The sequence below is a fragment of the Heloderma suspectum genome, chromosome 1 (assembly GCF_057233095.1).
Source record: "Heloderma suspectum isolate Gila_16-S chromosome 1, 16-S_ref, whole genome shotgun sequence".
Taxonomy (NCBI): Eukaryota; Metazoa; Chordata; class Lepidosauria; order Squamata; family Helodermatidae; genus Heloderma; species Heloderma suspectum.
In genome coordinates this window covers 367829279-367841641 of record NC_139458.1, presented here as the reverse complement: position 1 = coordinate 367841641, position 12363 = coordinate 367829279, and the positions used below count along the sequence as shown (strand labels likewise).

At 44.2% G+C, this 12363-nt stretch overlaps 1 protein-coding gene across 1 annotated transcript in view; it reads right to left on the bottom strand.

The window, feature by feature from the left end:
- The window catches only part of RYR2 (ryanodine receptor 2), a 545602-nt gene that overhangs the window by 377787 nt on the left and 155452 nt on the right, over positions 1–12363 (bottom strand). Inside the window, exons 9-10 of the mRNA XM_084828209.1 lie at positions 4654–4753; positions 3232–3328 (exon numbers count right to left, since the gene is read on the bottom strand). Coding sequence (XP_084684335.1) covers positions 3232–3328; positions 4654–4753 — 197 coding nt within the window. The remainder of the gene's footprint in view (positions 1–3231; positions 3329–4653; positions 4754–12363) is intronic.

Sequence of the window (12363 nt, the reverse complement as noted above, 5' to 3'; positions counted from 1 at the left end):
GAGAGAGAGAGAGAGAGAGAGAGGTATTTGATCTAAGCCTGTCTGTGTCATATGCATATAGGCTGGGTTCTCATGATCGGGGAAGGAAAATAAGCTACCATAGCTTATTCTTCTGCCCTGTGCTTGCCATTCATGCACCACATAATTACCATAACTTCCATCGCCAGGTGCAGTTTGTTATGTAATCCAAACCCGGTGAGGGTGCACAGCGGGGGTGGGTTACAAAGCACCCCATAGCCCTAGAACAAGGCATGGGTTTGTAAACCCACCTGCCGCGCATCCTTGCCGGGTTTCGACAACACAACAAACCACGCCTGGTGAGGGTAATTATGGCGATTACACAGCACGTGACTGGCACGAGCAGGATGGGACAATAAGCTACAGTGGCTTATTTTCCTTCCCTGTTCGTGCAACCCAGTCATATAGTTGTAGTACCCACTATAAGGATGTCAGAGAATTTCTCCACGAATCTCGGGGAGGCTGAATGCCAGCGCATTCGGCCCCCCGAAATTGGTGGAGAAACGGTCTGCCCCCCCCGGGACAGGACTTACCTTGGGCGAATCTTCCTGGTGGCGGCGGCTGGTCTTCTGACCGGCTGCCGCCACCGCCATTTCCAAGTAAAAAAACTCAAAAAACAAGCAAACGTGATAGGCTACGTAAAGATTTACGTAACCTATCATGGCTAGATTTTAAAAAAACACCGTGATAGGCTACGTAAATGTTTACGTAGCCTATCACGGCTGACTTTGAAAAAAAAACAAAAATGCGTACGCAAATGGTGGCGCCCATGGGCGCCGCCATTTGCATTCCTTATTTTGGCACATGTAGTCTACGTAAACATTTACGTAGACTACAAAATAAGGAACGCAAATGGCGGCGCCCATGGGGACCGCCATTTGCGTACGCCCTTTTTTTTTTTTTAAGTCAGCCGTGATAGGCTACGTAAACATTTACGTAGCCTATCACGGCTGACTGCAGGGACGCAAACGGCGGCGGCTACGGCTGCCGCCATTTGCGTCCCGGCAGGACACGACGTTTCGCGGCCGGAGGGATGGGGCGCCTCCCCCCCGGCCAGAATTTCAGCAGGGAGGGATGGGGCACCTCCCCCCCGGCCACAATTTTGGTGGGGAGGGACGGGGCGCCTCCCCCTCGGCCAGAATTTCGGTGGGAGGGACAGGGTGCCTCCCCTCCACCGCGAAGCAAGCTTCGGGATCAGGTAAGTGACTTTCGTCCATCCCTACCCACTAAATGACCCCAGAGTTAGACTGAATGTAGCTAGGGACTGTAGCCAGGTTGTTGCTTTTGTTCCTAATGAGTGTATGTTCTGTATATTAATCCTTGTTTGGTATCTGTAAATCCTGCCTATTTGCCTATGTATGAATAACCCCCATTTTGAATATTCAGTGGCACAATTTTAGGGATTCCTTCTTCACACACCTCCTGCATGACGCCTCATCCTCAACCCTGCTTACTGTGTGCAGATTTATAAAGATCAAGGGTCAATGAGAGGGATATGGCAAACAGGGAGTGATGGCAGAGATATCACCTGAGCAGACATTGTATATAATTAGTTATTTATTACTATTAGAGAGCACCCTAAGTCACAGCAAAGTAGTATGCATCACACTGATCTATCCAGATATCCTTTCTATAGTGGTTTCATGTCTGCCTTCGCTGATCCCACACTGCTAACTAAAGTACTTGAAAAACACAGGAACAAAGATGGTGTGGAGGGGGTTAAAATGCTACATAGGAAGAGAGATCCTGATAGCTGTGAAAGACCCCTTAACTTCCTTCAGTATGTACATTTCAGGGAAGGAGAAGTTAATTTATCTGTCCACGTTAATGCTCCCCATATCTGCCCGCTCCCCAATCCTGAAGGAGGGAGGGATAGGAAAGAATTGGAGCAGACCAAGGACCCTTTCTTTCCCTTTGGAATGCAAAGCGCAATCCTATGATGTTAACCTGAAGTTAAGTTCCACAGTGTTCAATCCTATATACACACTGGAGTGTGTATATGGGATTGCAGCCAAAGTTTCACATCTTTAGCTCCTGATAATAGTCCCACTATATAAACACCAGACAACTGCAGCTTTCTCCCACCCTCATGCTTCCAACTGCTGTCCTCTCACCCATTTTCCCCCAATGGTTCTTCCCCGGCATGGAAGGTAAAACAAGACTAGGCATCCCCAGTCAGCATTCAGCTGGCCAGGCATCCAAAGCCACCTGCGTTGCAGATACATGCACCAAAGGTATTTAATGTTGTCCCTTAAGTCTTGCTGTAATGCTCATTGATTGCCATGAAATTATATAAGCTACAAAGCCAACTGCTTTGTAGGTGCAGGCATGCACAGATATTCATTAATCCCCTTCCTCTCAATGAATTACTAGTTGATAGCTGTGAAATACATAGAATCATAGAATAGTAGGGTTGGAAGGGGCCTACAAGGCCATCGAGTCCAACCCCCTGCTCAATGCAGGAATCCAAGTCAGAGCATCCCTGACAGATGGCTGTCCAGCTTCGTCTTGAAGGCCTCCAGTGTGGGAGAGCCCACCACCTCCCCAGGTATTTGGTTCCATTGTCGTATTGCTCTTACAGTCAGGAAGTTTTTCCTGATGTTCAGCCGGAATCTGGCTTCCTGTAACTTGAGCCCATTATTCCGTGTCCTGCACTCTGGGATGATCAAGAAGAGATCCTGGCCTTCTTCTCTGTGACAACCTTTCAAGTACTTGAAGAGAGCTATCATATCTCCCCTCATTCTTCTCTTCTCAAGGCTAAACATGCCCAGTTCTTTCAGTCTCTCTTCATAGAGCTTTGTTTCCAGTCCCCTGATCATCTTTGTTGCCCTCCTCTCCAGTTTGTCTGCATCCTTCTTAAAGTGTGGTGCCCAGAACTGCACACAGTACTCCAGATGAGGCCTAACCAGTGCTGAGTAGAGGGGAACTAGTACTTTCTGGAATTTGGAAGCTATGCTTCTATTAATGCAGCCCAAAATAGCATTTGCCTTTTTTGCAGCCACATCACATTGTTGGCTCATATTCAGCTTGTGATCGACAACAATTCCAAGATCCTTCTCGCTTGTAGTGTAGTTGAGCCACGTATCCCCCATCTTGTAACTGTGCATTTGGTTTCTTTTTCCTAGGTGCAGAATGATAATGACACCACCCAACTAGCAAGTCTTTTTTGTCTACCTGAGTCAATTCTCCCAATTGTTTCTTGAAATTGTTTACCTTCTCTGCTCTTCTCCATGCTCTCCTGAAGGGACAGTCAGGCATTCATCCATGTGACCATGTAATAACCTCAGCACATCACCTCCTATCAGATAACCTATAATGAAGAGAAAAGGTAAATGTCACATATTTTAGGATTAGTTCAAGCTCAGTATCGGCTAATAGCTTAACTTTGAGCCAACTGCAAAGTATCCTCATGCTGCAGTGGTACTGGTTCTGACATTTTTCCACAAGTTTAGAAGGGCTGAAAAATTGCATAAGAAGCCAGTGCAGTAAAAACTCATCTTCTTTCGGTACTGAAGGTTTAAATGGCTTCATTACTATTACAGAGAAGGTGTAAATAAATAAATTAAGCAAAAATTTAAAAACAGAACAAAATAAAACACAAATTGCCCAGAGCTGGGATAGAAAAGCCATTATCCAAATGTAAATATATGCTGAGTACATAAAAGCTGTTTTCTTTCTATAAAAGCTACTTACTACCAGATCACACAAGACTGATTTTTGTGGCATATAAAAGAGCAGACACTGAACAAGATGATGAATGATTTGGGAGTGGGACTCCAGAAAAATCAGATGCCAACACCACTACCTGCTTATTACCCATTTGCCTTCCTTCTTCTTCCTTCTTCATTTTCTATATGAAATCAGCTACAAGAGACCCCAAGTAAGCCTAATTTTATGGTATGTGGCACTATCATCTGTCTTGCTTTCCTCTTACCTCTAAGTAGAATAATATGAGAGCCCTGAAAATACTTATTCAATATTGCAGTTGTTTGCAAGGCTAGAATAACAACAACAAACAACAACAAATTGGAAATTGAAATAACTAATCGATAGTACAATGATCATTATTATTTTATCGGTATTACTGTCAGGGTTGCGCCCAGGCCCATGAGGACTCCAATTCTGAATCAGAGCTGGAACAGCTAGATCAGAGAATGGGGGAGGAACCTCCCCCAGAGTCCACAGGCATTGGGTGAGAATCCCCCAAACAGATGGCCCAGGCCGAGTTGCTGCATCTCCCACTCACCATGGTAACCCAAACGTCTGAGGAGGAGGAGGAAAAGGGGCATGTCACAAGTCAAAACGGGCAGAGTAATGAATGGGGTAAAACACTCTGCCAGGATAGCCACTCTTAGAAGCCAATGTAGAAGGGAACCATCCTAAGGGAGGGGCATCACTGTTAGGTAGGTTTGATCGTTGGTGTCCATGGGCAAACTGTCCGCAACTTCACTACCCTGTGATTGCCTTCCCTAATAGCGATCTTAGCATAGTCATTTAGAGCCTAGGGCAGTTTGTGAGCTTCCTTGAATCTGCATCGTGGAAAGGCTTGCCTTTAGCATAATACAGCTGCAATACCTTGAACTACTAGTCTCTGTTTTGTTGATTGCAAAGGGGACGATCAAACACAAGAATTACCTTGAGCTACTTCACTTCCAGAACTGATTGGGGCAACACTCCACAGCGTTTGCTGGAAAGCTGCATCAACACGCAAGCTGCCATTGCCATAAGATAAATGCTGCAACCATTTGAGAAAGAGAACGCTCATTGTTCAAGTATAGTACAAGAATATAAAATAGCTATCCAGTATTTACATTTAGTACACATTTTCAGTAGCCTTTGCAAGAGTAACAAAATATGGATGACTTTATGCTTAGCACTCTACTGATTGAACTAGCAGTCGAAGCTCTGTCCATCATTCACATTTCTCATGTCTCAGTTAGTGTTCAGTACTCAGTGTCACAGTCACTGATTGAAGAACCATGCATCAGAAGAAAACCGGCAGTAAAAGGGCAGTGCAGACAATTTTAGTGAGTCAGACTTATTTCAAAGCAAGTTGATTCTGTTTTGAATTATTTGGCAAGAGTCTTCCAAATTCCCTTGCCTACTGCTAGGGTTGGCGGAGAATTTCTCCCCGAAACTTCGGGGGGCCGAGCGCCAACGTGTTCGGCCACCCGAACAAGTTTCGGGGAGAAATCGTCCAAACCCCCCCCCGCCCCCCGCACCCCCCCCAGGACGGGACTTACCTTCACCGAATGTCCCTCCCGGTGGCTGGTCCGGCCGGCGGTTCGGCGGCTGTTCGAGCGAGGCGGGAGCGGCAGCCAGTCTTTCGACCGGCTGCCGCCGCCGCCATTGCAATGAAAGAAGAAAAAAAACACCCCCTGATAGGCTACGTGACGATTCACGTAGCCTATCACGGCTAGATTTGCAAAATCAGCCGTGATAGGCTACGTCAATCGTCACGTAGCCTATCACGGGTGACTTTAAAAACAAACAAACAAAAAGTGTGTACGGATAATGGCGGCCCCCATAGGGAGCCGCCATTCCCGTTCCTTATTTGGTCGCTGTAGTCTATGTAAAGATTTACGTAGACTACGGCGAAAATAAGGGCAACGCTATTTGCGTTGCCCTTATTTTCGCCGTAGTCTACATAAACATTTACATAGACTACAGCGACTAAATAAGGAACGCGAATGGCGGCTCCCTATGGGGGCCGCCATTAGCGTACGCGCTTTTTTTTTCTTTTTTTTTAAAGTCACCCGTGATAGGCTACGTGACGATTGACGTAGCCTATCATGGCTGACTTTGCAGATCTAGCCGTGATAGGCTACGTGAATCGTCACGTAGCCTATCAGGGGGCGTTTTTTGTTTTTAACTTTTGCGTTCGCGGCCGGGCGAGGCGGGAAGCCTCCCCCCCGGCCTGAATTTCGGCCGGGGTGAGGCGGGAAGCCTCCCCCCCCCGGCCTGAACTTCGCAGGGGGGGGCAGCGAAGCGCCTCCCCCCCACCGCGAACGTCCTTCGAGGACAGGTAAGTGACTTTCGTCCACCCCTACCTACTGCAAGAATATAGAATAAGTCACACCCTGCTATGTAATTGGGAAAGGAGAAACCAGCATCAGTATGGAATAGCTACAATGGAAATGGGTGATTTAGAACATTAATTACAAAGTGAAGCACTAGTTCCCTGAAAGGTATTCTAAAAAAGATCCCATTTTTTCTATTGCCTCAAACACTGAATTGATATCAACTGTGTTAATATAATGTCTAGATGTAAAGAGTCTCAACAAACCTAATGATCTTATAAACCAAAGAATTATGCATTTACTAAGAAAAAGGATTTGGTCTCATTTTTCTTCTATAAATCATCTCCCTGGTATAATGGGCTGAAAATATCTCTGAATATAACAGTTGTATTTGACTGGATCTTAATAAAGCTGCTTCTAAGCAGCATTTTCAATCTTCTGACTTCATAGTTCTTTCAGGAAGACATTCTAAAAAGTTTCCTATTCTATTTGGATTTGTTCATCCAAAACATCCAGTATTACTTCCTCTTTGATTCATAAGAGCTGGGGGAGCTAGGGGTGGAAACAAGCCTCTCACATTCGCTGAGTGGCACTTTCCAGGTTGATGACATTCAGCTCTCCTCCCAGACTCCACCCACCCAACCCCGAAGTTTCAAACCCTGTGTAACTGGAAAAGCGTTTTTTGTGTGTGTGTTTTTGGTGCTGTATACTCCGTTTTTCTTACTTCATGAAACCCTGAGGGACCAAAGCCGATTTCATAAAAATCTGGATAATACCCTGACATGCTTCTCATTCCATTGTCATGTAGATCTGGCCCTTGTCAATTTTATTTCACTTTTCACAGTCATAAAGCAAAAAGGCAGATTGTCAAGCCACGAATAAATTGAAATTGACTACACAGCTACAGTCCAAAACCACTGAGACACCAGTGCACAATACATAAGCCAATGGTGCTACACAGTTCTCTGCAATATCAGGGGATACTCCACATATAGAGAACATTTCTTAGATATTGAAAATAATGGGATACCACTGCTCACATCGAGCCGTGCATGAACACGGAAACTCTCCCTACACTGACATTGGAGTTCCTAAATGAAGCAATAACCTATGAATCCAAAAGTCACTCAGAGACCCCAGCTGCAGCTAGTCACCTGCCTTCAACATTACACCCAATTTCCTTGCAGGTTTTTGGCCTGATGCAACTGACATTAGGTCAGGAATATTCTGTAATCACTGAATTCATGCTGCAAGACACACAGTAATAGTCTTCTAAAGGCATTTTGTTAAAAGACATACATAATCTTGGGAAACTTAGAGGTAGCTATATATTCAGATGAGAATAGTTTCTCAGCCATCCTCTGTTACAGCTATACCAGGGGTGCAGAACTCCTCTCAGCTTTAGGGCGAAGTTTTATTTCAGAGAAGCTCTTGGGGGCTGCATTCCAGTGGTGGGCGGGGCTAAAAGCAAAAGGGGAGGAGCCAAAATACACAAAGTGCCAGTATATTGTAACTTAAAGCTCCTACTGTAGGTCACTAAGCCTTGGGAGAAGCATTTCAACCTTTCAGAAGAGAGGAAACACTGCACAAAAGCCGGGAAACTAGCAGTGACAAGCAGTTGGGGGAAAGAGGGTGGGGTCAAGTGAAAGGGATGTGGCCATCTGAAGAACCGGGGGGGTGGGCAGATTGGGACTGCAGATAGGTCGGATTCCCCAACCCCACCCCGCCGTCTGAGGTTCTGCACCCCTGATCTATACTGATGCTGATATTATTAATTTTAGGAATATTAACTCTGTTTTGCCCACTTAAGAGACCCACATAAGAACGAGCAGACAACATTTGGAGTCCCTAGGATGTTTCTCTACAGCGTGTTGTATATTTATTTATTTAATTAATTTCTATACCACCCAATAGCCGAAGATCTCTTTATATAATCTTTATAATGTAATAATTATATATATATATATATATATATATATATATATATATTCTTCATCAATGAGAAACTGAAAACGTATGAGGCCCATATCTTTTGAGGATTAAAATACCAGGGTAATCAAAGGCTATCTAAGCACATCCTTTGACAATATCTCTTTGTCACTGGACTGAAACCACTCATCTTTTGTATGAGGGTGGACTCATCACACTTCCTAGCATGAAACAAAATGATTCTTGAACATGAAACACCATACATAGCATAAGGCTGTAATCCTATGCACATTTACAAGGGATTGAACCCCACTGAATTCAATGAGACTTATTTCTGCATAGGATCAGCTGTAAGACACAGATACTTGACTTCAGGGAAAACTGTGACTGTAGAAGGACTTGGAGGTGGTACTTTAGGCTTAACTCTATGCACACTGGAAAATGTCTATGTGTCAATAACCCTTGGCCTGGTACCCACTATATTCATGCAAATTAAATAAGAACAAATAAAACAGGCACTTCGACAGCTGGACACTTTTGCTAGACAAGTTTCCCACCTCTGCAGTAAAACTGGCAGTTGGTAACTTGCAGCTTCAATGAAGAATGCAAGGGAAAATAGTATACATTGTGTTTCCTGTTGGGCAAAGAAAGGCCCTTTTAGCTGCAGTGATGGCCAGTAATTCTACAAGAAAAGAGAAATTCTTTCAGTGAATTTCATTTTCTGAGTCCCACAGAGGGCATTCTCCACCTCAGGATGGCACCTCCTCCTGGAGCTTGTAGGCAGGGTCCACATCTAAATGTTATCTCTCTAGGGGGAGGAGCCATCCTATCTCCCAGACCAGACTGGAAGAAGCAAATGCTCCTCACCCCTCATTAACCTAGTAGAAAAAAGGACTACGACAATGGCGCATGTCAGGCTACTAACAGATACGCAAAGTAAGTATCTGCCTTCTAACAGTAGAAGGAAGAAGGGGATAGGAAGGTAGGGAAGAGAGAGAGAGAGAGAGAGAGAGAGAGAGAGAGAGAGAAGATTAAGAAAACAGAGAAAAATAAAGGGAGAGAAAGGAATTTTCCTACATGGGAAAACAAAAATAAAACCAAGATGTAGACCAAGTTCTGTAGAGTTCCAGACAGACCCAACAGCTCAGCTCGTTAGGCAGGGCTGGTGTGGGAGATAGGACGGCTCCTCCCCCTGGAAAAATAAAATTTAGATGTGGACCCTGCCTACAAGCTCCAGGAGGAGGCGCCATCCTGAGGTGGAGAATGCCCTCCACATGACTCAAGAAAAGAAGACACTTTAAGTGTGATTATGTGCAGCAGAGCTTCTCATAACTTGTTTCGCAGTGCCATCCCAAATGGCACCTGCTGATTAGCTGTTTAGAAGACCAGAGCCAAAGGAAGGGCCGTAAGAAGATTTAATTGTGCTGTACCAGTGTAAGGATTCAAGAAGAGAGACAAAAAGTCAGAAGCCCAGAGGAAGGGAGGAGGCTGGAGAAGCATATAGTGCTAAGAGTGACAGAGTCTACCATTTCATTTTTCTCCAGGGGACCATTTCCAGCCAAGAAAAGAAGCTTAATATCTCTGTCAGATGACCCCAGAATGAAAATAAAGTTTAGGTCATCCCCCTCCTGCAAAGGCTGGACAATCCACCAACCAGCCCTCTCCCCCTCCCCCATTTGGGTCTTCCATCTGCACCACAGTTCTAGTTATGGGCTTGTTGACCATTAAAATGCTTAAATCATTTTCCTCCATGAACTATAAGCAAGCTTAATGTATACATGACTTCCAGTTGGTTGCCAGTATTTTTTCATGCAGCCTGGCTTAACAAAAGTTGGCCTGAAGAGAAACAAATACTGGCAGGCGTTGCTTGATTCACTGGGGCATGCTGCTGATGGCTACCTATCTTCACCTGCTGAAATGCTTTTCAAAAAAAGGTTTCCTCAAAAACCCTCAAGCCTCATCTCTAGCACCTTCATTACCATATTAAGGCAGTCAACAGCTTCAAGCAGCTAGCATTTTGTAGTAAAATCAGCATTTTCAGTGCTACTGCACAAATGATGATAGTAGAGAGATTCTGAGCACACTCAGTGAGAAGAACAGATGTTTCTCTACAAGTCATGTGTTCCTGTTAGGATTCCCTTCCCAATCCCACGAGGTAAAAGTAACTAAAGTTCCTGTTTGATATTTGTGTGCAGAATAGGGATGGCGGAGAATTTCTCCATGAATCTCGGGGAGGCCGAATGCCACCGAATTCAGCCCCCCAAAATTGGCAGTGAAATTCTCCGCCACCCCCCCGCCACCCCCCCGGGATGGGACTTACCTCCCTTGAATGTCCCTCTCGGTGGCGGGTCCCGGTGGAGTTTTGGTGGGGGCGGGGGCCATCGCCGCCATTTCCAAGTAAATGTAAAAAAAAAAAACACGTGATAGGCTACGTAACGATTTACGTAGCCTATCACGGCTAGATTTCCAAAGTCAGCCGTGATAGGATACGTAAATCGTTACGTAGCCTATCACGGGTGACTTTGGGGGGGGGGGAAAGCACGTACGCAAATGGCGGCGCCCATGGGCACCGCCATTTGCATTCCTTATTTGGGCCCGGGTAGTCTACGTAAAGATTTACGTAGACTACGGCGAAAATAAGGGCAACGTTGACACTACGCTGAGCTGAAGGGGGCACCAAGCTGAGCTCAGTGGCTGTGTGCTTTTAAAGTACTGTCTGGAGTGAGCTAGGGTGGCAAAAAGCAAGTGTCTGTAACTTTCTTTCAAAGTTTTACAGATTGTTTGGGTCCTAACTACAAAAACGATCTTCCTTCAATTTGCTTGAAAGTATGTTTCTTTTTCAATTTCCACTTTGATGTCATTTGCGCTAGGTAAAATAAGTGAAACACAGCTTTACTTTGAGGCAACGTTACTGAGCACGCAGCACTTCAAATACTGTAAACACTTTAAGTACTATATAAATAATAATAAAATAAAGCCATAAGCTGGAAGAGGTCAGCTGGATACCGTTTTTATTTGTAACTTTTCTTTATTATGTTTAAAGTTAAAAATAATGGATATTCTAAAATAAAGAATGCTTACCAAAAGATAGGAACTGCTAAAAAACAAAAAATACATATTCTAAGTAAAACCTGTGATAGTTCTGCTGTGTTGCATAGTGCACTGCCACTGCTCAGAATGTGGCTTTTCGAACTTCGGTTGTGCAAACTGTAGCACAGTGGCTGAGAGATCAAGGCTTTGAGCAATGTCGTTCTTGATGGACATCACAGCTGCACCTGTGATTTATGGAGCACATCCATAAATCCTCTGGATGGGTGGGGGGCCGCTCTAAAGACACTCCTCACCCTGGGCATTATTTATCCTAGGGCTGGCCCTATCCTAGGATAAACAGGGATCAGAATATCTCTGGTGAGCCTAAGTGGAAGGGTAGAAGAAATCCAGAGAAGCGATTGTCAAATTGTTGAGGTGCAGCAGGCAGATGGCCAGGGAGCCCATTTTTTTCTTCATTTGGTTTCCTTGTGCTGTCAGTTCAGAGGATCAGGGATGGAGGCCTCTTAGCTCCTACAATGCATTGTATTGTGATGGACATGGGGGATGCAATGGAAATGGTTGGTTCTCCCATGGTGAACTGACTGTTGACAGGGTGGATGTTCCTCTTTATTTTTGTTCACCCCTCTCTTTCTCTCTCTCTCTGTCAAGCTGTATAAACTGAAGAAGTCATCTCTATTGTAATGCATGCACATTTGTTTTTAGGATTGATTCTCTTTGTGTCTTTCTTTGCCACAGTTTTTACTAAGTACATGCTGAGTTTCAGCTATTCTTCTACACACTAAACTTGTTGTGTAAATTCTGGTGCCATAAGAAGAAACCAGCATATTTGGGGAGTGTGTGCGTTTGTTTTAGAGTTTGCAGCTTTTAAAGCAATTACGTTGAGCGCCCAGGCTGATCCATGCTGCTTAATGTATGTGCACTGGCTTCCATGCTATGGGCTCAGAACGTGCAAGCTAAAAAAATGTAGTTGTCACAAAGAAAAAAAAGTAATCTAGGCCAAAAGAGGAAAGACAGGATTACCAACACCCAGAGAAGCATGTCTAGCATATCATCACAGACAGACTAGCAAAGGTAAAACTACACCAAATGGAAGAACTGGAAGTACAGATTTTAAGTTAGTTCTTTAAGGATATATGTAACACATGCCCTTTCCACCTTTTGCCCAAAACATTTAGCTGTTCTTCTTTCTTATTTATTAATTTCCAATGTGTATAACCTATTTTTCTAAACATGTTTCAAGATAGCAAACAAAAATATAACATTTTAAAACAATCACTAAAACATCAAAAGTATTTTAAAATTGTAATCAAAACAAAGAACAGTAACAGTCATTTATTTATTTATT